Source organism: Oncorhynchus gorbuscha, linkage group LG14 (genome assembly GCF_021184085.1).
Source record: "Oncorhynchus gorbuscha isolate QuinsamMale2020 ecotype Even-year linkage group LG14, OgorEven_v1.0, whole genome shotgun sequence".
Taxonomy (NCBI): domain Eukaryota; kingdom Metazoa; phylum Chordata; class Actinopteri; order Salmoniformes; family Salmonidae; genus Oncorhynchus; species Oncorhynchus gorbuscha.
The window spans coordinates 51,326,829-51,353,059 of record NC_060186.1 but is presented as its reverse complement, the minus strand read 5'-3'; the positions used below and the strand labels follow the sequence as shown (position 1 = coordinate 51,353,059).

The window sequence follows — 26,231 nt, the reverse complement described above, 5'->3', positions numbered from 1 at the left end:
CAGGTCCCCCCCCGGCACGTGTGAGTACCGACTGAGCTGTGCAGGGAGCAGCAGCGATACCACAGCCGGGTATAAAAGGGAGACAGTCCCTGTGACAGTCAGTGAGGTGTGGGGCTGTGCCGGGTGATGTGCTCTCCTGTCCACTTCACTCTCTGTGAGGAATGAGTCTCCAGGGTCTGGGAGAGAGCTTCAGTCAAGCCAAGCCGCTGTTCATCATAGTGATTGTCATGCCCCCTCATACATATGTATATGTCATTAACAGCCAAAGCATTGTTTGGGGGATATAGATTAGACGTCAGCAGTAATAAAAGGGACAGAGCTCCAGGAAGAGTTTGTAGTGAAGTGTGGCCTTGCCCTCATAAGGACTGTATTCCTTGCTGACTGGGGTCAATGCCACAGGGGTTAACAGCAGGTCAGAGAGGGAACACAAGGTCAAGGATCTGATCATGGCTCTATCTGATTGACAAGGGACAGGGACAAATTAAACTGCCTGTGAACTGAGGACTCAGACATCACACTGTCTTGCAGTCCTGCAGTCTGATTGGACTGGAGATCTGATAGGATCTTGTTAATATATCGTAGCGTAAAAGAAACACCTGACTGCTCAGTTCCCACCCAGTTTTCATCAGGAAAGGAAGCTAGGTTGAAGGAGGGTCATGTAATTTGTAATCAATTAAAATGTCAGCATTTTGGGATTGACTTACTGAATTGGACGTTGGTCTCTCTCACACACACACACACACACACACACACACACACACACACACACACACACACACACACACACACACACACACACACACACACACACACACACACACACACACACACACACACACACACACACACACACACACACACACACACACACACACACACACACCTGAATTCAAAGTCGGAAACTCTGGCATCTTTCGAAAGCTCCGACCTGAAGACCACTGAAGTCATGATTTGAGTTCCCAGTTCTCTTGAAAGCACCAAAAATCAACAAGCATGGCGTCGCACACATACTTAAGGACGACAACTCGTGAAAAGTTATTTTCACAATAATGTAAGGGTTTCTTGTTGATCCTAGGCTGTTTATCCTAGGCTGCCTGTCATTTCATATAAATCTGCTCCGGTCAACTGTAAGTGCAGCTATTGTGACGTGGAAACGTCTAGGAGCAACAATGACTCAGCCGCGTAGTGGTAGGCCACAGAAGCCCACAGAACGGGACCACCGAGTGCTGAAGCATGTAAAAATCGTCTGTCCTCAGTTTCAACACTCACTACCGAGTTCCAAACTGCCTCTGGAAGCAACGTCAGCACAAGAACTGTTTGTCGGGAGCTTCATGAAATGGGTTTCCATGGCCGTGCAGCCGCACACAAGCCTAAGATCACCATGGGTAATGTCAAGTGTTGGCTGGAGTGGTGTAAAGCTCGTCGCCATTGGACTCTGGAGCAGTGGAAATGCGTTCACTGGAGTGATGAATCACGCTTCACCATCTGGCAGTCTGACGGACGAATCCGGGTTTGGCGGATTGCCCCAATGCATAGTGCCAACCCCAAAGTTTGGTGGAGGAGGAAAATGGTCTGGGGCTTTTTTTCATGGTTCGCGCTAGGCCCCTTAGTTCCAGTGGACGGAAATCTTAATGCTACAGCATACTATGACATTCTAGACAATTCTGTGCTTCCAACTTTGTGGCAACAGTTTGGGAAAGGCCCTTTCCTGTTTCAGCATGACAATGCCCCCGCGCACAATGCAAAGTCCATACAGAAATGGTTTGTCGAGATCTGTGTGGAATAACTTGATTGGCTCGTAGAGCCTTGACCTCAAGCCCATCGTTCACCTTTGGGATGAATTGGAATGCCGACAGCGAGCCAGGCCTAATCGCCCAACATCCGTGCCTGACCTCACTAATGCTCTTGAGGCTGAATGGAAGCAAGTCCCCGCAGCAATGTTCCAACATCTAGTGGAAAGCCTTCCCAGAAGAGTGGAGGCTGTTATAGCAGCAAAATGGGGGACCAACTCCATATTAATGCCCAAGATTTTGGAATGAGATGTTTGACGTCCACATACTTTTGATCATGTTGTGTATCTAGCTAATATTTAGCGTCTTTGGCTACACAACTCTAGCGCATCTCTTCCAGCTATTCACTGTGCAATAGTCTATAGGCTACGGATGCAAGACTCTCCGCTAGTCCTCCTCTCGGAAAATCCCAGGAAAATCTATAGACTACAAAATTCTATATTAGATGTATTTTAATACTAGACCTAATAGGCTTTCCGTGGAGAGAAGCAGGTTTGGTCTTGCTAATTGCTGAATGCCTACAGCGTAGAAAATGCACACCGGGGAAAGTTGCGGCGAGAGAGTGTATCACTGGCCAGTGATGATAACATTGTTGCACTGATGTATTGAATGGTTGCACAGGATCGACAGTGATGTGCACAGTGAAAAAGAGACAAAATAATTGACATCCATTAGAAAAATGGAAATCACTTACAAACCACTTGAGCAACAAGGCAAGCAATGACATGGCAAGGCAAGCAATGACATGGCAAGACAAGCAATGACATGGCAAGACAAGCAATGACATGGCAAGACAAGCAATGACATGACAAGACATGGCAAGACAAGCAATGACATGGCAAGACAAGCAAGCAATGCCATGGCAAGGCAAGCAAGCAATGCCATGGCAAGGCAAGCAAGCAATGCCATGGCAAGGCAAGCAAGCAATGCCATGCCATGGCAAGCAAGCAATGCCATGCCATGGCAAGCAAGCAATGCCATGCCATGGCAAGGCAAGCAATGCCATGGCAAGGCAAGCAATCAATGCCATGCCATGCCATGGCAAGGCAAGCAATGCCATGGCAAGGCAAGCAATCAATGCCATGGCAAGACAAGCAATGCCATGGAAAGACAAGCAAGCAAGCAATGCCATGGCAAGGCAAGCAAGCAATGACATGGCAAGGCAAGCAAGCAATGACATGGCAAGGCAAGCAAGCAATGACATGGCAAGCAAGCAAGCAATGACATGGCAAGCAAGCAAGCAATGACATGGCAAGGCAAGCAAGCAAGCAATGACATGGCAAGGCAAGCAATGACATGGCAAGCAAGCAAGCAAGCAATGACATGGCAAGGCAAGCAAGCAATGACATGGCAAGGCAAGCAAGCAATGCCATGGCAAGGCAAGCAAGCAATGCCATGGCAAGGCAAGCAATGACATGGCAAGCAAAGCAATGACATGGCAAGGCAAGCAAGCAATGACATGGCAAGGCAAGCAAGCAATGCCATGGCAAGCAAGCAAGCAATGACATGGCAAGGCAAGCAAGCAATGACATGGCAAGGCAAGCAAGCAATGACATGGCAAGGCAAGCAAGCAATGCCATGGCAAGCAAGCAATGCCATGGCAAGCAAGCAATGCCATGGCAAGCAAGCAAGCAATGACATGGCAAGGCAAGCAAGCAATGACATGGCAAGGCAAGCAATGCCATGGCAAGGCAAGCAAGCAAGCAATGACATGGCAAGGCAAGCAAGCAATGACATGGCAAGGCAAGCAAGCAATGCCATGGCAAGACATGGCAATGCAATGGCAAGCAAGCAATGACATGGCAAGGCAAGCAAGTAATGACATGGCAAGGCAAGGCAAGCAAGCAATGACATGGCAAGCAAGCAAGCAATGACATGGCAAGGCAAGGCAAGCAAGCAATGACATGGCAAGGCAAGCAAGCAATGCCATGGCAAGGCAAGCAAGCAATGCCATGGCAAGGCAAGCAAGCAATGCCATGGCAAGGCAAGCAAGCAATGCCATGGCAAGGCAAGCAAACAATGCCATGGCAAGGCAAGCAAGCAATGCCATGGCAAGGCAAGCAAACAATGCCATGGCAAGGCAAGCAAGCAAGCAATGCCATGGCAAGGCAAGCAAGCAAGCAATGCCATGGCAAGGCAAGCAATGCCATGGCAAGGCAAGCAAGCAATGCCATGGCAAGGCAAGCAAGCAATGACATGGCAAGCAAGTAATGCCATGGCAAGGCAAGCAAGCAATGACATGGCAAGGCAAGCAAGCAATGACATGGCAAGGCAAGCAAGCAATGCCAATGGCAAGGCAAGCAAGCAATGACATGGCAAAACAAGCAAGCAATGACATGGCAAGACAGGCAAGCAATGACATGGCAAGACAGGCAAGCAATGACATGGCAAGACAGGCAAGCAATGACATGGCAAGGCAAGCAATAACAGGCTAAACAGTGTTTATTGTTGAATATCTACATTTCATTAAAATGCCAGTTAATATATTATACTTGTCATTAAACTACATGTAGCCTACACTGAAGTGTTATTTGCAGTTGTCACTATGACGATGAACACACCCTGAAGCACTGAATGGTCTGTGTTACCACTTTATGAATAGGCCTACAGCGTCGAAGTAGGATGCTTTGATCGACGGGTGTAGGATACTGATCGACGGGTGTAGGATACTGATCGACGGGTGTAGGATACTGATCGACGGGTGTAGGATACTGATCGACGGGTGTAGGATACTGATCGACGGGTATAGGATACTGATCGACGGGTGTAGGATACTGATCGACAGGTGTAGGATACTGATCGACAGGTGTAGGATACTGATCGACAGGTGTAGGATACTGATCGACAGGTGTAGGATACTGATCGACAGGTGTAGGATACTGATCGACAGGTGTAGGATACTGATCGACAGGTGTAGGATACTGATCGACAGGTGTAGGATACTGATCGACAGGTGTAGGATACTGATCGAAAGGTGTAGGATACTGATCGAAGGTGTAGGATACTGCGGAACGATACACTTTCCTCTAGTGTGGATGTTCGCCAACGCAGTTCGTTATAGTCCTTGGTGTGGACGGACGGCCCTTAACTGTTACATTGGTTAAGGCCTCCTTTTTGCGGATAACATGAATATGGTATGAATACAGCAGGCGATTTCAACCACTGATTTGATAGAATTTTAAACTGCAACATTTATAGCCTCCTAATAAGGGATTTAATATTCCCTGCTATTTGGTTTTAATGACCATTTTGTAGGGGAGGTTAACGTGTTTTTTTCCCCAAACGCTCAGGGAAGTCTAGGTAAAATATTACCTCCATGTACCCCTTAATATACTGTAAATCATATTCACTCCCTAAGGGTGGGATGTCCTCATGACTGTAAGCCATGTTATTGGTGTGATAGGATGACAGTCATGTCTGCGTTCTATGCCATTGGTTTGATGCGATGTCCGTCATGTCTGTGGGCCATGTCATAGGCAGCTCTACATATACAAGAAGATGTGACTGCCAGATACGTGGCTCTAAGGGACACTGTACTGATGGTTTGTATTGAAACATCAACTACAACAGCATCACCAGAGCTTTGAGAGGCCGTCTGTACCTTGACAGAGAAACACTGAGAATGGAAAGACCTTTTCTATGACATCCCCCTCAGGTCTACTCTACCAGTAAATACAGATCACAAGTGACCTTTATGTAAAATATCCTCAGGTGGCAAATGGTTCTGGTGCGAACCTGAAAAAAAATATGAAAAAATAAATAAATAAAAAATCGCTTTACATTTTTGTCACAGCCAACATTAGCATTCCTATACTTCAGGCTATTTGTCAATGGAGTTGTTTTTCTTCTACTTGGAAATTCTTCTTCCAGCTAACACTGACCATGTAGACCACAAACACTTTTAGAGGTGCCTTTAGCAATGTTTGTCTTGGGACCTTCTCTGTGTTCTCTAAGGCTTGGTTTGGCATTACTGGTGTAGTACAGCTACTTTCCCCTAGTCAGTCAGCAATTCACAGAGCCACTCTCTCCCTCACCTGGCTGGCTCCCATCAGAATAGCTACTTGTAATGATAATTATAATAATACTACTACACGGGACTTAAGTGCTTTTTCAAATACCCAACGATGTAGAGTCATCCAGAGAGACACAGGACTCTGACAGCACCCCCACCTCACTACACCCTGGCCTGGGTCACTACATCACTCAGCTGGGTGACCTGATGTCAACACCACCTATCCTCCACTAAATTATGGAGCTGTAAACTGTACGAAAAAAAACCCTGTGGGATGGATCAAGTTGTCAGAGAGAATGAGAAACAAGCCGGGCGGCTGCCCTCCTCTTCCATTGATCCTCTCCACCCAGTTTGACCCAGGGGCTGGATGCACAGCGGTCAGTCATTAGCGCTGAACCCTCTCTGACCCCCCTGACCAGGACTACAGCAGAGACAAACACACAGACAGTTAGTATGGGTATTCATCCGTCGTGACATTTCAGCGAGGGCATAGAGGGGCCATTCAATTACAGAGGGTCACACACACCACACACACACACAGTGGGAGGGGGGAGGTATCGCACAGAATAGCAAAACAAACAAAACAGCGAAGATATGCATTCAAATTAATGTGTGTGTGTGTGTGTGTGTGTGTGTGTGTGTGTGTGTGTGTGTGTGTGTGTGTGTGTGTGTGTGTGTGTGTGTGTGTGTGTGTGTGTGTGTGTGTGTGTGTGTGTGTGTGTGTGTGATAGAGATTGCAGTGGGTCCATCAGGATGCTACAGCCAGCAGCATATGGCTGAGCTAGGGACTGGTCTGGTCTGTGCATCTCATTAACCTTTTGTGTGGCTCAGAGACAAACACAATAATTTGAGAAGGGATCCACACAAGCTGCTGTCTGCTGGGCACAGGGCTGTCTGAGCACGGACACACTGCAGGGTTACTGCATCCCACCACCGCCTCTCCCCAGCCACCTCACTGTGCCGTAGATTAACGACCAGGCAATTCTTGGGTCTGAAGCTTGTTTTGTCAAGAGGTGGCCTGGCTGGAGCTGGGTAATGTCAAAGCAGAAGTTGCTCCATACAAGGGATGGGGATACTGAACTGTTGACTTGAGTCAAAGAAGCAGGAGAGTTTGAGTAGTATTGTGTGGAGGTATCACGACCGAACTGTAGCGAGAGAGGACTAATTAACTTTACTGGCAGTATTCACCATTTTTAAGTACTGTCATTAGCCACAGATACTTATTTCTCCCTGATGTCCCTCACCCCCTGGGCAGCGTTAAGTTACATAATCTTCTAATGCACAGCCCACTCAATCAGAAGTGCTCACATTGAACTGAAGTGAGTCTCCCAGCTGTAAATACCTTGATAATTACAGGCTGCGGAACATCGATTGACAGCCACTGGTGAACCTCTAATGGAAAGGGAAAGGGGTGAGATGGAAGAGAGGGATGAGAGAGGTGAAAAGAGAGAAGGCTGGGCAAGATGGAAAAGATAGGACAGATGGTTAAACAGTGATGCAGAGGGAGGTGGAAGGGATGAGATGAAAGAGGGGAGAAAAGGGTGAGAGGGGAGATAGGAATGAGACAGGAGAGGGGTGAGATGAGAGAGGGATGAGGGGGACTTACGTTGTCCCCACTGTCCGCTGTTCGGGTTCAAATAGTTGGGGTACAGTCCCTGGGGCTTATCCAGTCGATTCAGAACCTTCCGGATGTTCATGACCTAGGAGGAGGAGGAAAAGAGTTTCTACTTTCTCCCTGCAAATACCTCATGGCCGCCTAATCTTCCAGCAGCACGGCACAGTAATGCACTTTAAATGGCCTTACTGCAGGAACTGCAGTTAAGGGAGGCATAAGAGAGAGAGGCCGGTGGCTCAGAGCGGAAAGAAGGCATTTACCTGCAGAACAGGCGTTAACATGAATAGTAATCAAGGTCACCGCTATGAATAACCCCATCATCAGGCTGGCTGAGTGCTTCAGTTACACTTGGTGTTAATGCGCTGGAATGGAATGTGCTGTGGCTCCCAAGCTCTCACCTTCTCTGCGAAGGCTGGGTTCCCTGACAGCTTGGAGAGGTGCATGAACTCCAGGTGCAGGGTGCCGTACTCCGCCAGGATGCTGCTGCCTCCAGACGCCCACGGCCAGTTCCTCCCGATGCCACTGCAGCGACAACAAGACAACGCAGCTAATTAAGTCAGCTTCTCCAAACAACAGTGTTACTGCATAGAACACCAAACACAGTTCTACCAAACCTCGGGTCCACCAAACATCACTGCACAGGAAGAGAACATAAAACACTTACCTCAATCAAAACATTAACCTCAGTCAAAACCCCACCACACAAACATTCCCTAGAGAGCTCACGCCTCCATAAACCTGCTAACTTACGTCAACCCTACACACGTCAGTGGGGTCAAAACCTTCCTCCTGTCTTAGGAATGTGACTTTAGATGTAGTACTCATCTGTTTTAACATCACACCAAATTAACTTAACTTAAAAGACCACATATTACTCCTCCGATACCATCTGTCCACAGTGTGTGTGATATAAAAATGTCCACCACAATGTGTATCTGGGCTGCCTGATAGTTTTTAAACAGCAGGCCCGGGTCAGAGCTGCCCTTCTAAATTCTTTCTGTTCCCCTGCTTCCTGTGTGATATCGCTTCCTGAGTCACCCTGATGGGCCAGTGTGTGTATTAGGACTAACCATATTTCAGCCTGCTAATGGTGTGTAATCATTGACTCCCCAAATAATAACTAGTGTCACTTTTGTTATTCTGGCTTTTGTGTGAGACAGAGCACTGGGAGATTTCTGTCATTATCACTGCATGAATCAGTTCTGGCTAGTACAGCTGGGCTGGAGGAACCAAAGGGTAAAAGCCAAAAACATATCCCTGTGTGGGCGAGCGTGTGTGTGTGTGTGTGTGTGTGTGTGTGTGTGTGTGTGTGTGTGTGTGTGTGTGTGTGTGTGTGTGTGTGTGTGTGAGTGAGTGCTATGTAAAACATATCCCTGTGTGGGCGAGCGTGTGTGAGTGTGTGTGTGAGTGAGTGAGTGAGTGCTATGTAAAACATATCCCTGTGTGGGCGAGCGTGTGTGTGTGTGTGTGCTATGTAAAACATATCCCTGTGTGGGCGAGCGTGTGTGTGTGTGTGAGTGAGTGCTATGTAAAACATATCCATGTGTGTGTGTGTGTGTGTGTGTGTGTGTGTGTGTGTGTGTGTGTGTGTGTGTGTGTGTGTGTGTGTGTGTGTGTGTGTGTGTGTGTGTAAAACATATCCCTGTGTGGGCGAGCGTGTGTGTGTGTGTGTGAGTGAGTGCTATGTAAAACATATCCCTGTGTGTGTGTGTGTGTGTGTGTGTGTGTGTGTGTGTGTGTGTGTGTGTGTGTGTGTGTGTGTGTGTGTGTGTGTGTGTGTGTGTGTGTGTGTGTGTGCTATGTAAAACATATCCCTGTGTGGGCGAGCGTGTGTGTGTGCGCGAGTGTGTGTGCGCGAGCATGTGCGCGTGCGAGTGAGTGCTATGTAAAACATACTCTACCCAGACTCCCAAATTGAACTGGCATCCCTTTGACTTCATTAGAAAAGCAAACTTGTTTATAAACATTAGTGTAACTAATTTGACCTTTCTCTGTGCCAAGAATTGGGTTGAAGCGGTTTTCCAGGTCCGTATTTCAAAAAAGGGCTGACAAAGCCCAACAGCCTATAGCACGGAATTCATTAGAGAAACAGGCAGGCAATGCAGAGGTCTCTAGTCGATGACATCGTGTATTCATAAGGTCTTCGTGTTGCCACCAATGTCATCATTCCTATTGCTGAAATTATCTTCCACTATCACTAATGATCCAGGGCCTGCCCCAATGCTAGGCTCATGCATGCAGGCAACACATGAACGTGCACACACAAATACACAGGGCCTTGGAGCGTGACCCTACATCCATCAGCTCCCGTGGCCTGGGCCATAGGGAGGGGCAGAGAGGGAGAGGGAGAAGCAGCCAGGAACACACTGCTCAACCTTTTTAAAGCTGGGTGTGTATTGTAATAACCCCCATCCTCAACCACACGCTGTGCCAAAACCATTTGTTTTTCATTACAGCTGATTAAATCATGTTACACAAATGCTGGGGGAAAAAAAATCACACAAAATGTCTGGGAAGAAAGAAAAGGGAGAGAAAGCATCTGTTCCTGGGTCAGAAAACCTAATTGGTGTTTATGATTGTTAGTGCCCAGATCCATTACCAGAGACTTAATCAGATTGCCACAGGCTGGAATGGAGAGGATATATGCACGTGTGTGACAGTGAGTTGTGTGACGGTGTCTGTGTGTGTTATTTGTTAAGAGTGTGTGAGCTGAGGAGAATCAGATGACATCAGTATCAGCGGTGTACCTGCTGCAGCCAGCCATGAGGTTAAGATAGGTGGATGCAGACAGACCTGCCATCTCTCCTTTATCTCCATAATGGTCCATTACAACACAGTACAGTGAGCTCTTGGCTGCATTGTGGCCCAGCACTGCAATGTCCTCTCTCTCCAGACTATAAAGGCGTCAGCATGCTTCAGTTCGGCTGGCGCCGAGCGAACTCGGCTAACGAACCAAACGAGTGTTCTCGCATACTTCATTAAAAAAAAAACTTTTCTTGAAAAAGTGTCAATAGTACTTTGTCCATTTCGAGACTCCGTAGCCAGTATAAACTTCCTCAAAAATGTCATTAATTTTGATGTTTTGTGGAGGAAATCTTAGTCGCGCAACTTTACATCTAACGAAGATGTTACGTGCAGTATTTCTCCATAAAAATAATGTGCATGAAAACAAGTTCTCGTTGAATGACAACAGTGCATTCGCAAATTTTTCAGACCCCTTGACTTTTTCCACATTGTTACATTACAGCCGTATTCTAAAATGGATTAAATAGTTTGTTTTCCTCAGTCTACACACGATACCCCACAATGGCAAAGCAAAAACTTTTTTTTATAAATGTTTACAAATGTATTAAAGATAAAAAACAGAAATACCACATATACATAAATTTTCCGACCCATTCACTCCGTACTTTGTTGAAGCACCTTTGGTAGCGATTACAGCCTGGAGTCTTCTTGGGTATGACGCTACAAGCTTCCCATTCTTCTCTGCAGATCCTCTTAAGTGCTGTCAGGTTGGATGGGGAGGGTCGCTGCACAGCTATTTTCAGGTCTCTCCAGAAATGTTTGATTGGGTTCAAGTCCGGGCTCTAGCTGGGACATTCAAGGACATTCAGAGACTTGTCCCGAAGCCACTCCTGCGTTGTCTTGGCTGTGTGCTTAGGGTCGTTGTCCTGTTGGAAGGTGAACCTTCGTCCCAGTCTGAGGCGCTCTAGAGCAGGTTTTCATCAAGGATCTCTCTGTACTTTGGTCCGTTCATTATTACCCTCGATCCTGACTAGTCTCCCATGTGGCTTCAGTCTGGCCACTCTACCATAAAGACCTTATTGGTAGAGTACTGCAGAGATGGTTCTCACATCTCCACAGAGGAACTCTGGAGCTCAGTCAGTGACCATCGGGTTCTTGGTCACCTCCCTGACCAAGGCCCTTCTCCCCCAATTGCTCAGTTTGGCCGGGCGGCCAGCTCTAAGTCTTGTTGGTTCCAATTTTTTTCCGTTTAATGAATGATGGAGGCCACTCTGTTCTTGGGGACCTTCAATACTGAGTCTTTTTTTGGGTACCCTTCCCCAGATCTGTGCATTGACACAATCCAATCCCAGTGTTCTAGGGACAATTCTTTCAACCTAATTGGCTTGGTCCACTGTGGGACTTGATATAGACAGGCGTGTGCCTTTCCAAATCAAATCAATTTAATTTACCACAGGTAGACTCCAAATCAAGTTGTAGAAACATCAAGGAGGATCAATGGAAACAGGATGCACCTGAGCTGAATTTCGAGTCTCACAGTAAAGGGTTTGAATACTTATTTATATATGCCATTTAGGTTTTATCCAAAGAACAGTCATGTGTGCATACATTCTATTGGTCCCGGGGAAATGCTCTAAACTGAGCTATATCCGTTTTTAATTTTAAATACATTTGCAAAAATGGTTTTAAAAAATGGTTTCACTTTGTCATGGGGTATTGTGCGTAGAAAAACATTTATTTAATCAATTTTAGAATAAGGCTGTAACGTAACAAAATGTTGAAAAGGTGAAGGGGGGGCTCCCAGGTGGCGCAATAGTCGAGGGCACTGCATCGCAGTGCTAGCTGTGCCACCAGAGACTCTGGGTTCGTGCCCAGGCTCTGTCGCAGCCGGCCGCGACTGGGAGGTCCATGGGGACGACACACAATTGGCCTAGCGTTGTCCGGGTTAGGGAGGGCTTGGCCGGTAGGGATATCCTTGTCTCATCGCGCACCAGCGACTCCCGTGGCGGGTTGGGCGCAGTGCACGCTAACCAAGGTCGCCAGGTGCACTGTGTTCCCTCCGACACATTGGTGAGGCTGGCTTCCAGGTTGGATGCGCGCTGTCTTAAGAAGCAGTGCGGCTTAGTTGGGTTGTGTTTTGAAGGACACATGACTTCCGACCTTGGTCTCCCCCGAGCCCGTACGGGAGTTGTAGCGATGAGACAATATAGTAACTACTAATAATTGTATACTACGAAATTGGGGAGAAAAGGGGGGTAAAATTCAACACAAAAAAAAGTGAAGGGGTGTGAATACTATCCGAATGCACTGTACTATATTGAATAATCCCTACTACTGACCAATCACCAATGGGGAATAAAAATTTAGTTCCAAAATTCAGTTCCCGAAAGTGCTCCTGAACTGCAGAAAAAACCCTTACGGATGTCCAAAACGAACAAAAACTTAAAAATGTCATAACATATGCACTAACTCTTCGGAACTGCGTTGGCTGGGAAGCATGTGGATGCCTTAAGAGCTGCATTTAACCTGACCACTCGTCTGGACTGCACTCTGAGCGCCTGAAATGGATCCCCCCCAACTCCCTCCCTCAGTTGGTCTTTCTTTCGTCCTACCTCCCTTAGTTGCGCTCTCCCTCCCTCTCTCTCTGTTGGCCTCTCTCCCTCCCTCTCTCTCTGTTGGCCTCTCTCTCTATATTTTGGCCTCCCTCCCTCCTGTGGTCTATGTGTCAAATCCCTTCCTAAGCCCTTGGATGAGATCTAAATCCCGAGGAAGAATAACAACAGGGAGCATAGAGGAGCCCAAAACAAGCACACAGCTAAGCCTAAAGGTACAGGGTCGAGGATGAGTGGGGTTCAAATGCTACATTTACATTACAAGGAGTGAACTCTACTACCTTTCTCTCTTTCTCTCTCCAACTATCCATATTCCTCTCCCTCCTTCCTCTCTGTTTAACAGTTGCCCCAGGTCTGGAATCTGTGGGCACTAGGTCCAGTTCAGTGGTTTCTACCCATTCCTTTTACGGGAAAGAAAGAGAGACGCAGGCTGGCACTAACAAATGTGCAGCTCTGTGTACATAACGTAGTGGCTGAAAGGACCTTGAGAGAACACAAACAGCCTTCTGGACAATGAACTAACAGTGGTTCTGTGATACACTCCACTTTACTCCAGTCAGGTGCCAATGCCTTTGTATGGGGGCAGCGGGCACACAGAAAGGATACTGAAGCTTTGGCTTACTGCTTCCTGTTGTTAGCTCTTAGTTCCAAACCTGATCTCTCCTTCATATCTCTTACTCACTCCAGGCAAAATGGGAGCTACAGATCCGCAGTTAAGGGCTTAATTAAATTCCTTAAATCACGCGAGTCTGCTATATCCTGCGGGGCTGAGGAGGCCGAGTGGGGTATGTGGGGATCATTGTAGCTCCAGGAGCTCGTCTGGTATTGCCCTGGAGTAGTGTCCTGGGAGAACGGCTGGCTGCTGGAGAGCTACAGCACAGATGGAGGAGGGTCTGTCAGGACTACACAGCTACTCCAGTGGCTCTTTCACAGAGACTGCAGCAGCCCACACACACACACACACACACACACACACATTGTTTTACCGTCCCAGTGGCTCGAGGCATTTTGTTTCGGGGATACTCAGATAAGGTTAAGATTAAGGTTAATGTTGCTTCTCGTGTTGCAGAAGTATGAACGTGATCCTTTAAATGGAGATGTTTTCCAAAACAACCTTGTCTGCCAATCCAATTACAGTTAACGTATAATAGCTTACATACATCCGAGTCTGAACCTCTACTTTTGTCCCAGTGGCACCAATCCTCATACCATCAACTATCAACTTCAGGCTATCCTGGTTTCATCAGGCCAGAGCTATAAACGGCAGCTGTAATTCATATTTAAGGGACGGCCAATACTAGATGATGCGGTGCTCCTGTGTGTCACTGTGAAAAACCTCAATGGCTTCTCTAATTGGGCTACTCGGAATCTAGGCTTATTAATCAAACCACTTTCCCCCAGACTCTCGCGATGGATTGTACATCCTGAGAATGAACCGCAACGAGTAAATCTGCTAAAGCTGCCATATTTCATACCAAGACGGCGGGAGAAAAAAAGAGAGCTGGCTTTAACTTCGTGTGATGACATCCGCTTGAACTAAAAGTTCAATTTGATCGGAGAGTAATTTCCCGCTTGCCATTTTATAAGAGGGAAAGGGGAATTCTAAAAGATACATAAAAATGGAGCCATTATTCCCTGAGGAGGGAGACTAATTTATAATTATGAGAACTAATACTCCAGGCCTGGAGTCTGGCCTTACTGGGCCTGCTCTTTGTCCCCAGGAAAAAAACACATGACGTCTACTCTAAGGTACTAAATATAGAACCTGTCTTACTGAATCACCACCAACCGAGGAGAGCAAATCTACACCAGGGCCCTATGATCAAACTGTTTACGGGGAATTACATAAATGGCAGGCAGACTATTCATTTTTTTTTATATACACTGAACAAAAATATAAAAACGCAACATGCAAACATTTCTACGTTCAAATAAGGACATCAGTCAATTGAAATAAATTCCTTAGGCCTTAATCTATGAATTTCACACAACTGGCAATACAGATATGGACCTGCTGGTCACAGATACCAAAAAAAAAAAAACTAGGGGCGTGGATCAGAAAACCAGTCAGTATTTGGTGTGACCACCATTTGCCTAACGCAATGACAATCCTTTGCATAGAGTTGATTCGCCTGTTGATTGTGGCCTGTGGAATGATGCCCCACTCTTCAATGACTGCGAAGTTGCTGGATATTGGCGGGAAATGGAACAGAATGTCGTACACGCCAATTCGGAGTATCCCAAACATGCTCAATGGGTGACGTCTGGTGAGTATGCAGGCCATGGAAGAACTGGGACATTTTCAGCTTCCGGGAATTCTGTACAGATCCTTGCGACATGGGGCCGTGCAATAGGAAATACGGATGAATGGCACAACAATGGGATCTCGTCACGTACTCTGTGCATTCAAATTGCCATCGATAAAATGCAGTTGTGTTTGTTGTCCTTAGCTTATGTTTGCCCATACCATAATCCCACTGCCACCATGGGGCACTCTGTTTACAACGTTGACATCATCAAACAGCTCACCCACACAACGCCATAGACTCAGTCTTCCAGGTACAGTTGAAACCGGGATTAATCCACAAAGAGCCCACTTCTCCAGCGTGCCAGTAGCCATCAAAAGGTGAGCATTTGCACACTGAAGTCAGTTATGACGCCGTACTGCTGTCAGGTCAAGACCCTGGTGAGGACGATGAGCATGCAGATGAGCTTCCCTGAGACGGTTTCAGACAGTCTGTGCAGAAATTCTTTGGTTTTGCAAACCCACAGTTTCATCAGCTGTCTAGGTGGCTGGTCTCAGACAATCCCACAGGTAAAAAAGCTAGATGTGGAGGTCCTGGGCTGCCGTGGTTACACATGGTCTGCGGCACATTTTAGAGTGGCCTTTTGCCCCCAGCACAAGGTGCACCTCTGTAATGATCATGCTGTTTGATCAGCTTCTTCATATGCCACACCTGTCACGTGGATGGATTATCTTGGAAAAGAGAAATGCTCACTAACCAGGATGTAAACAAATTTATGGACAAAATTTGAGAGAAATAAGCTTTTTGTGCTTTTGGAAAATGTATGAGATTTTTTTTTTTCAGCTCATGAAACATGGGACCAACACTTTCCATTGATATTTTTGTTCAGTATAGTTAAACAGAAATCAACATCTCACATTTTTTTGAATTCCAGAAGCCTTCCATATGTTAAAACTATTCATGGCTTAGTTTTGCTCCACTCACAACTACTGATCCTTGCTTTCAGACCATTGTCAGACCATGGTCATTTGGTGAAATAAATAAGCCATCTGCCAAAATAAATAAGCTCTGCCACACTTTGATTGACAACAAAAGTATGTGCAAATGTTTACCCTTGGACATGATAAATCAGTCATATCACCTTCAGAAGAGCCTCAATTCATCACGGTGTGGACTTGACAAGGTGTCAAAAGCATTCCATAGGGATGCTGGCTCATGATGACTCCAATGCTTCCCCACGGGAAACTGTTGAGTGTGAAAAACCCAGCAGCGTTGCAGTTCTTGACACAAATTGGTGCGCCTAGCACCTACTACTATGCCCCATTCAAAGGCAATTACACTCCTTGACTTTTTCAAAATTTTGTTAAAGCTGTATACTAAAATGCATTAAATAAAAATGTTTCCTAAATCTACACACAACCTACAACGACAAAACATACAGATTTTCAGAATGTTTGCAAATTCATATATATATATTTTTTAACAGAAATACCTTTACAAAAGTATTCAGACCCTTTGCTATGAGACTTGAAATTGAGCTCGGGTGCATCCTGTTTCCATTGATCATCCTTGAGATGTTTCTACAACTTGATTGGAGTACACCTGTAGCTGGCCGGCCAGCCAAATTGAGCAATCGGGGGAGAAGGGCCTTCGTCAGGGAGGTGACCAAGAACCCAATTGTCGCTGACAGAGCTCCAGAGTTCCTCTGTGGAACCTTCCAGAAGGATAACAGTCTCTGCAGCACTCCACTAATCAGGCCTTTATGGTAGTGACCAGACGGAAACCTCTCCTCAGTAAAAGGAAGATGACAGCCCGCTTGGCACCTAAAGGACTCTCAGACCCTGAGAAACAAGATTCTCTGGTCTGAGGAAACCAAGATTGAACTCTTTGGCCTGAATGCCAAGTGTCACGTCTGGAGGAAACCTGGCACCATCCCCACGGTGAAGCATGGTGGTGGCAGCATCATGCTGTTGGGATGATTTTCAGGGGCAGGGACTGGGAGACCAGAGCAAAGTACAGAGAGATCCTTGATGAAAACCTACTCCAGAGCGCTCAGGACCTCAGACTGGGGTGAACGTCCCCCTTCCAACAGGAAGCCAAGACAACGCAGGAGTGGCTTCGGGACAAGTCTCAATGTCCTTGAGTGGCCCAGCCAGAGACGGACTGGAACCTTGATTGAACATCTCTGGAGAGACCTGAAAATAGCTGTGCAGCGAAACTCCCCATCCAACCTGATAGAGCTTGAGGAGATCTGCAGAGAAGAATGGGAGAAACTTCCCAAATACAGTTGTGCCAAGCTTGTAGCGTTAGACTATAATCGGTTCCAAAGGTACTTCAACTGAGTAATGGGTCTGAAACGTACAGTATGTAAATGTGTTTTGTGCTTAGGGAAAAAACTATTTAATCAATTGTAGAATAAGGCTGTAACATAACAAAATGTGGAAAAAGTCGAGGGGTCTGAATACTTTCCGAATGCACTGTACATCTTTTGTCTTGCCCATTCACCCGCTGAATGGAACACAGACAATCCATGTGTCAATTGTCTCAAGGCTTAAAAATCCTTCTTTAACCTGTCTCCTCCCCTTCATCTACACTGATTAAAGTGGATTTAAAAAGTGATATCAATAAGGGATCATAGTTTTCACCTAGATTCACCTGGTATGAGTCTATGTTATGGAAAGAGCAGGTGTTCCTAATGTATTATATACTCAGTGTCTTGGACACTTATGTAGGCTCCAAAGACAGACATATTACCCATGAGGCTATTGTGACGACATGAAACGAGTGAACTGCAATTTAAAGACAGATATACAATTATGGTTAACCTTTGGAGAAAAACAAATCAACCCGTTCTGTATGCTAACACTTGCTTACATTACACGAAGGCACAGTCAATATTCAAAAAGAGCAATGCAGCTATTTACTTCATACGGAGTGGGCCGAGGGGGTGATAGACTATTACCCCTGCGGTGCTGGTTTTCACCACCCCACTGGCTTGAACGGATAAAATAAGATTACTCACAGCAGCGACCTTCGATTACATTTGACTCTATATTCCTATCCCGGGGAGATAAAAAAATATACTGAGAAAAGTTAAGGAAATCAGTCAATTTAAATAAATTAAAATCAGGCCCTAATCTATTGATTTCACATAGGTGGGCCTGGGAGAGCATAGACCCACCCACTGGGGAGCCAGGCTCAGTGGTTACACGTGGTCTGAGAAATTAACATTAAATTCTCTGGCAACAGCTCTGGTGGACATTCCTGCAGTCAGCATGCCAATTGCCATTCCTACAAACCTGGAGTCATCTGTGGCATTGTGTTGTGTGACTAAACTGTACCGTTTAGAGTGGCCTTTTATCGTTCCCAGCACAAGGTGCACCTGTGTAATGATCATGCTGTTTAATCAGCTGCTTGATATTTCACACCTGTCATGTGGATGGATTATCTTGGCAGAGTAGAAATGCTCACTAAAAGGGATGTAAACTAATTTGTGCCCAAAATTGGAGAGCAATAAGCTTTTTGTGCCTATGACAAATGTCTGGTATCTTTTATTTCAGCTCGTGAAACATGGGACGAAAACTTTACATGCTGCATTCATATTTTTGTTCAGTATAAATCATATTTATGGCACGGCAAGGACGCTAGTGAGGTTTCTCACGACACAATGTGGAGATTAAGACAAGCACTAAGACTCCAGTGACTAATGTCACCAAACTAATTGGTAAATCAAATAAATAATTACTACACTTCTGTATCATATTGCTATGATTTTATTTATTTTATTGTGCCCCTGGCTCTCAAAATATGCCATTATAAATGATAAGGTAACGTCTTTAAAATGTCTTGCTATGATTTTATTTATTTTATTGTGCCCCTGGCTCTCAAAATATGCCATTATAAATGATAAGGTAACGTCTTTAAAATGTCTTGTCTCCATCTCTGGAAGGGCACATTTACAACGATCATCCCTCCGAAGCATCCCTACCAGGGTAATGAAAACAAGTTATGTTGGACTAGGAACATGCTATCTTGAGAAAGCTTATCTTGAATAAAATATAGGCCTAGTTTGGCTCTGGCCAGATAAAAAAACATGAAAATAACATCAATGACACTGTGCTATGTGTGGGAATGATGGACACACACACACACACACACACACACACACACACACACACACACACACACACACACACACACACACACACACACACACACACACACACACACACACACACACACACACACACACACACACACACACACACACACACACACACACACACACACACACACAGCTGTGTCCCTGACCAAACACCCCCCTCTAACAATTTCCAATTTAATTGAATTTAGGCAGGTTAAGTCAAGTTAAACTGATGTCAGGCTTCGGCGGCAGGGAACATTTGATTTGGGAATCCTTTATCTTGCTTATGGTACTATTAAAAGGAGATGGGAGAGGGTGCGGAGAGGAGATAATCCCAAGGAAATGGATTCAGAGGAAATATTTCATAGTGTCGGACTGAGAGGGGAAGCACTGCTTCAGTGGCAGGGTTCATCGGCCAGCACACTCTCTGGCGATCCGGGAGCAAGAGAAGAGTGGAGGGAAAGAAGGGAAGAAAGCAGGAAGAGACTGTCTGGAGTAAGTGTTATCTTAGTGTGGCGTGGCGTGCCAGGTGGTGTGTGAAGCAACACAAAGATGCTAAAGAAGAGCGCACACGTCAGTCCCACCTGAATGCTAGCATTAATAATGAAAAAATACAAAGTTAGATGTTTATTCATGAGAGACATCTTCCTCTGTAGAACTTTAGACTGGAGACTATCACCTGAAAGGAAGTCCGCATAGCTTTTTTGAACTTGGGTCTCACTTCATGGACTGTTGATATTAGGGAAACTTTAAGTCACACTATGACACAATTTTATGTGAGGTTAGTAATCGACAGTCCAAAGGGGTTTGGAGTCTATTGGAGAGCTGCTGAGGGTCAGGGGGCTACTGTGAGGTGCTGCTGTCTCCAGTGCATTGAAAGGCCTCCAGACTGTCTGTCTGTCTGGTACACCTGCAGACTGGGGTTGCAAAGCTACTGGTCATTTACCAAAGTCACCAGAACCTTCAGTAATTTGGGTAATTAACAGCAATCTATAGCAATCTATCGTAATGTTGGTCATTTAGCTCTGAATAACTTTTTCTTTTTATATAGCAGGTGTCTCCAGCCTTTTCTAGCAAGCTACACATTTTTTTCAAACTTTCAAATAGGCACATTCTTCTCTTTTCCCCTGCAACTCTTCCCTAGGTCCTTGGTGTACAAGAGAAGTGCACCGTTTTCTGTCAATATATCTGGTTAATAAATAAGGGGGGCCCTATAAAGCCGGTGATTTTCTCCCCAAATGATGTTTTATATTTTCCCAAATGATGTTCTCAGTTATATTTTTCCTGATTTGAGATTGTTTTGGTTTTTCACACTCAAAATTAAAACATTTAATAGAGAAACAATGAAATTGGATGTTCTGAGTCCAAGTCAATGCTTAAATTGGGAGCGTGGCCAATGGCGCGGTCTCTGACCAAAATGTGAGGCCCTCCTCTGAGCCAGAGAGACACATTTTTGCTCTTTTAATGCAACTGTGTTGCCAGATTTCTATTAAATATTACCTAAAATTTCTTACAATATGAGTGAAATATTTTTCCATCCAAAAATGGGGAATTAAGTATGTTAATAACTCTACTGGATCAGTGTCCCGAAATTGGGACAGTTGCTGCTCAATATGCGATATTTGACTAAAATGGCGTAGTAAACAAAAGCCAACTTTCCGGGACATTGACATGTCAAATCAAAGTTCATTTGTCACGTGTGCCGAATACAACAGGCATAGATAGACCTTACAGTGAAATGCTTACTTACAGGCTCTAACCAATGGCGCAAAAAAAGGTATTAGGTGAACAATAAGTAGGTAAATAAATAAAACAACAGACAAGTAAGTGCCTGTGTCTTATATGGTCAGAAAGCTTAAATGATTGTTAATCTAACAGCAGTGTCCAATTTACAGTTGCAGAAATTGACCGAGAGAGTGACACGAGGAGTCCTGCACGCAAGAAAGATTGGAAGGAGAAAGTACTTTTAGATCAGTAAGTAAAATATATTTTGCTTATTGTGCTAATCCAGTTGTTTAGATGGTTACATATTCATTTAAGATATTTGTCTTTGATTTCTATATAACACCAGTCAAAAGTTGGCACACCTACTCATTCCAGGGATTTACTTTATTTGTAATATTTTCTACATTGTAGAATAGTGAAGACATCAAAACTATGAATCATGTAGTAACCAAAAAAAGTGTTAAACAAATCCAAAAATAATGAATATTTGAGATTCCTTAAAGTAGCCACCCTTTGTCTTGATGACAGCTTTGCACACTTTTGGCATTCTCTCAACTAGCTTCACTTGCTTTTCCAACAGTCCAAAAATCTACCAGCCACTCATTTTTATATCAGGCAAAACAATACATTTTCACCAAAAATACAAATAAAAAATAACCTGACAAAAATGGACGGGGATGCTTTGTAATGTTTCTAAAATAATACATGTATTACTAGTAAGAAGTAATGTAGTATATTGCTTCCTTTCATTAATTTTTTTGTGACCTGAGTCTTTCAACCAAAATATTAGACAAAAATGTTCACCTGCCCCTTTAAGGACGGGAGGTTACCATAATAACGTGACTGAGTCATGCTTGTGCCTGTGAGATTGTGAAAGAGTCTTCCCTAGCAATTGAAACTAAAACATTGAAAAACAACCTCTCTTGTGAACAAAACAATGCAAACAAAGAAACAAGGACAAAGTCTCACTTCAGTAGACTTTCGTTTCAAGGAAAATGGACCAACTTTTATGCCTGTGCTGAGCACTTCTAAAAAAAAAATGTATCTTTCACTCAACACTTCATGTGCGCACAGCCCCCAGCCAGGCAGTGTTGCTTTGCAAGGTAGGATAGGTTATAAGATTCATAGTTCTTTGACCTTGTGCAATTAATTGACCAGATATGAAACAAAACGGCAGAAATCATTTGAAAACAGCTACTGCAGCATTTATTTGACATTTTTATTCACAAATGTGAGTGAAATGCTCACACTGTGGAGCCCTGACCACCCGCCGGTGAAATAGACCTCTTACCCGCCAATGCTAAAATATACCCCTTTGTGGCGGGTGTTAATTTTAGGCCCTGGTCTGAGCTTACCCCAACATCAGAATGGTGTGGGTGTATACCGGGCATTAAAAACATTAATGGAAGTCGACCACTGATTGGTCAGCTCATCATCTTGAGGAGTATTACATCATACTCTATGAGGAAATAGCAAGCATTTTTTAAAGTTTGAGGTGGCTTTTGTTTCTCCAATTTAAGCTTTTGACACAAATACAAGTGTTGGACAAATCAACATCATTATTTGGGTAAGAGTTACCAGAATATTAACTTTTAAGTGAGATTTTCACTGGACACTTACTTTAAACGAATGTTCTGCTCTTCTAAACATTTTGCAATGGGACGGAGAGAACATTTAGTTTTAAAGCTAGTTTCTTGCAATTCCAGACATTTGGCCATGGCTTACATCATGTTCTTATGCTATCTGAGTGACTCAAACATTATAACTCAATCCATGTGGGCCACATGCTATGGTATTTTTTATTTTTTATTTTAGCTTCTGTCTTGTGTTTATTCTGGTGGTTGTTAGTTCTCAAAGAATACCTTATTTAAAAAATATATAACTCCATGATATTTTATATCTGGTTTCAGTGGTTTGAAGTTTACAATGTTTTATCATCCCAAAAATGATTTATAAAAACATTAAACAAACAAATCAAATCAAATAAAAAAACTTTTTTGAGAGCGGCAGACACGATTTAGCAGCGGCGGACGCTGGTGTAAAAAAGTGTGTAAAAAAACAAAAACAAAGAATATTTAATGCCGAAATCCTCATATTACACACCCATGGTATTCACTAAGTTGATGATTTATATTTAAGGATAATGTTTTACAGCTTTGTCATTTTATTATTTCATATATGAGAAGGCCACAGAGGCCCAGAGACAATTAGACACCTGTGAGAGTCTAAAGTATGCCAAAAGGGCCACTAGATGTCTTGTGATAGAACAATTCTGGTTGTTTACTGGTAAACTTAGAATGTTTCAAGTAATATATCCTGCCTTTGCAACCCTACTGCAGACACCAGCTGTAATCGCATCACTGTCAACTCCTCAAGGAGAGTGGAAATGTCCCCCCCCTCCACTAGTCTCCCCCATCTCCCCAAACATTAAGCAGGCTCACAGAGTAGTGTTTCAATTCCACAGCTTCAATGGTGATGGGAACAGTTTTACTATACGTGTATCTACGTTACATGGCTATAACATGCTTCTCCCTCCAATATCTGTTCGGACACATCAAATATTAGTATGTTCTCGATTGAGCGAGTTAACTGGTTCTTGGAAAGGTATGAGCCTCTTTGCACTGCTCATGGAAAATGAAGAAGATAAAAGATGTCTCAATGCATACATGACCTTCATTATTATCTAGAAGTTATGTTGACCAAGTCACAAAGTGAATATGTAACTGACCTGACGTTTCTGTACTGACCAATAAGAATGTACATGTTGTGCAAGTTGACTGTATATGTGGTGATTTAAAACTTCCGCTTGGCAAGGTGTTCGTCTGAGCGCGACCTCTTCCATGGCGATGTAATTAAAGAATTGATTAGGATTCAAGCATTTGTTGTTTGTTCTCAATATCTTCCTTACCATTCACAAACTCAGAACCCTACAATGGTTTTGAAACTGTATCATGTCTCATGAAAAGTAATGCATGTTCCATTTGACCTTCAGGAGAAAATTGTTTCGAGGGGAGAATTAAGATAGTGCTTGATTTCACAAAAGGAATCTAGTCATGTATCTAGCACAACTATTTTACCATTGCCTCTTTGATGAAAGGTTTTTGCAGTGTTTCACAGAAGTAAAAACACCTCTTATGTTTCCAATGGCTAATTAAATGATCTAATCCTTCTGGTGTTGTTTTGTTTGATTATTATTCTTCTGTTCTTTTAATGTAAAACCCCGAGATGAAAATGACTTTTTTTCAAAAAACAAATACATTTCCTCCACTGCAGAAGGATGAAAAGAAAGGGATACAAACAAGCAGAGAACAGAAGAGATGAAGCTCAATCAGATTGTTGTTCCAGGGTCACAATCAATTAGCAGCTAATGAGCTGGCAAGCCTGTGTGCCAGGGACTTTCTAACTCTGTGGTCACTGGAGGACCCTGGTCATTCTGATTCCTCCATCTGTGACCTTAACAGGACTTCTCTCGCCACGGTAGCCATGCAAACTAGGATGACTCGGTCATTTACCAACAATAAATGGCCTCATTTAATGACCCATGAGAGCCAAGCGTCGACCCAGTCCGTCTCATGGTGACATGCATAGCTATGTTCATCTGGACGTTCAAAGAAGGGAGGATAAGAAGATGGTAACGAAGGACAGAGGTAAGGGTCTATGGACCTGAAGAGAGAGAGAGAGAAAGGGATGGGGCATGCTTTGACCATACTCCCATGGGATTCCCCCAGTGTCAAAGATCAGTTCTGAATCAATCTGGCTCAAGGTTGTAACACCGTGGGTCCAAGTAAAATGTAACCAGATATCTCTATGGGGGATCATGTAAAATCTATGTGATTTGCTTTTCTGGGAAAGCTATGCTGCTGATAAACTTGATAAAAGTGTTGTCTCACTTAGGAGACAAGTAGGAGAAAATGCCCTTAAACATTTTTTTGAGATTTACACACTTGCTAGAGAGCGCTTCTTTGTTTACGCCCATTCGACATCGTTCACACCCTCTTAAGCCTCAGCCTCACCCATCTCTTTTAAGAATTGACACGTAAACGCATGGGCTAAACGTCAGCATTGTCGACCCCTCCATTATCTCAGCCAATCATGGATAGCCAGGAAGGACCCAGTCTTTCTCCCTATTCTTGCTCTCCAAATCAGCCCTGGTTCCTACCATCCTTCCTTCATTTGCTAGATGTGAATGGCTTGGAAGTAGTAGCCTTTAAAAGCCTCTGTATCTGACCCACTTCCTCATTAAACCACTAACAGAGTGGCAGCGCTAAAGTGGCAGCTGATCTGCGTGGCCAGGGCATGCTATCTACTCCAGCAGCCTCTATCAGTTAATGACTGTTACTGGAGGTGAAGTTCTCTATCTTATGTGAGGACTGATGATGTAGAGCGGGTCTATATATAGACGTCATCCTCTTTGGAAAGGGCTGGAGGCCAGTATGGTTGTTCTCAGGTCAATAGGCTTACAGGTGTAGGAACATCCCTCTACAGATACTCGGTTTTGCAACATGTTTTCTACAAAACAGACTAAGGCCTACATAACCGCTGAACACAAATGATCTGCTCTGACTGCAACATTATGATTGCTAGTATGGTTCGTGGTTTTCAAGTTAAGTACAAAACGATGTAAACTAGGATGTAAAGTATGAAAACTTAGTGTTACAAATCTTGGGAATGGTCTTCGAAAACATTCAAAGTCACTTGGCTTAACGTTAACTGTTCTCTGGAGAGTGGAGGGAAAATTCCTGTAGCTGTCTGAAAGTGGGTTACTGGTTCTAACATATCTGATGTAAGCGGATGAGAGTGCGTCCCTCCATTTAAAGTAGGACAAAGTGCAGATGCCAAAATAGCCCAAACATTCCTCCTTTCATTACAGATAAAGTGGCTGTCATCTTTGAATTGGGTTACGCTGTTGCTGTCGACAATTCACGGCTCAAATACATGTATTTAACCGCTCATGGTAGTAGCCTAGTTATGAGTCCTTGTACTTTTGTAAGAGGGGAAGGTGAAGAATGTGGTCCTTCTGTAGCTCAGTTGGTAGAGCATGGCGCTTGTAACGCCAGGGTAGTGGGTTCGATCCCCGGGACCACCCATACGTAGAATGTATGCACACATGACTGTAAGTCGCTTTGGATAAAAGCGTCTGCTAAATGGCATATATATTATATATAAGAACCATATGGGGGGGGGGGAATAACCATCAGTCTTCATGCCATTTAGCAGACGCTTTTATCCAAAGCAACTTAGTCATGAGTGTATAGATGGGTTAGCCGACAATGTCATGAAAACAATGCGCATGCTGAAATAGGGCAGAAGACTGAGTTGTTATGATTCTGAACGGCCAGATG

General features: G+C 44.3%; 1 protein-coding gene across 1 annotated transcript in view; it reads right to left on the bottom strand.

Annotated features, from left to right (window-relative positions):
- Positions 1-26,231, bottom strand: part of LOC123995065 (mannosyl-oligosaccharide 1,2-alpha-mannosidase IA-like) — a 165,074-nt gene that overhangs the window by 15,707 nt on the left and 123,136 nt on the right. The window contains exons 6-7 of the mRNA XM_046298356.1: positions 7,816-7,939; positions 7,409-7,502 (exon numbers count right to left, since the gene is read on the bottom strand). Of these exons, the coding sequence (XP_046154312.1) occupies positions 7,409-7,502; positions 7,816-7,939 (218 nt within the window). The remainder of the gene's footprint in view (positions 1-7,408; positions 7,503-7,815; positions 7,940-26,231) is intronic.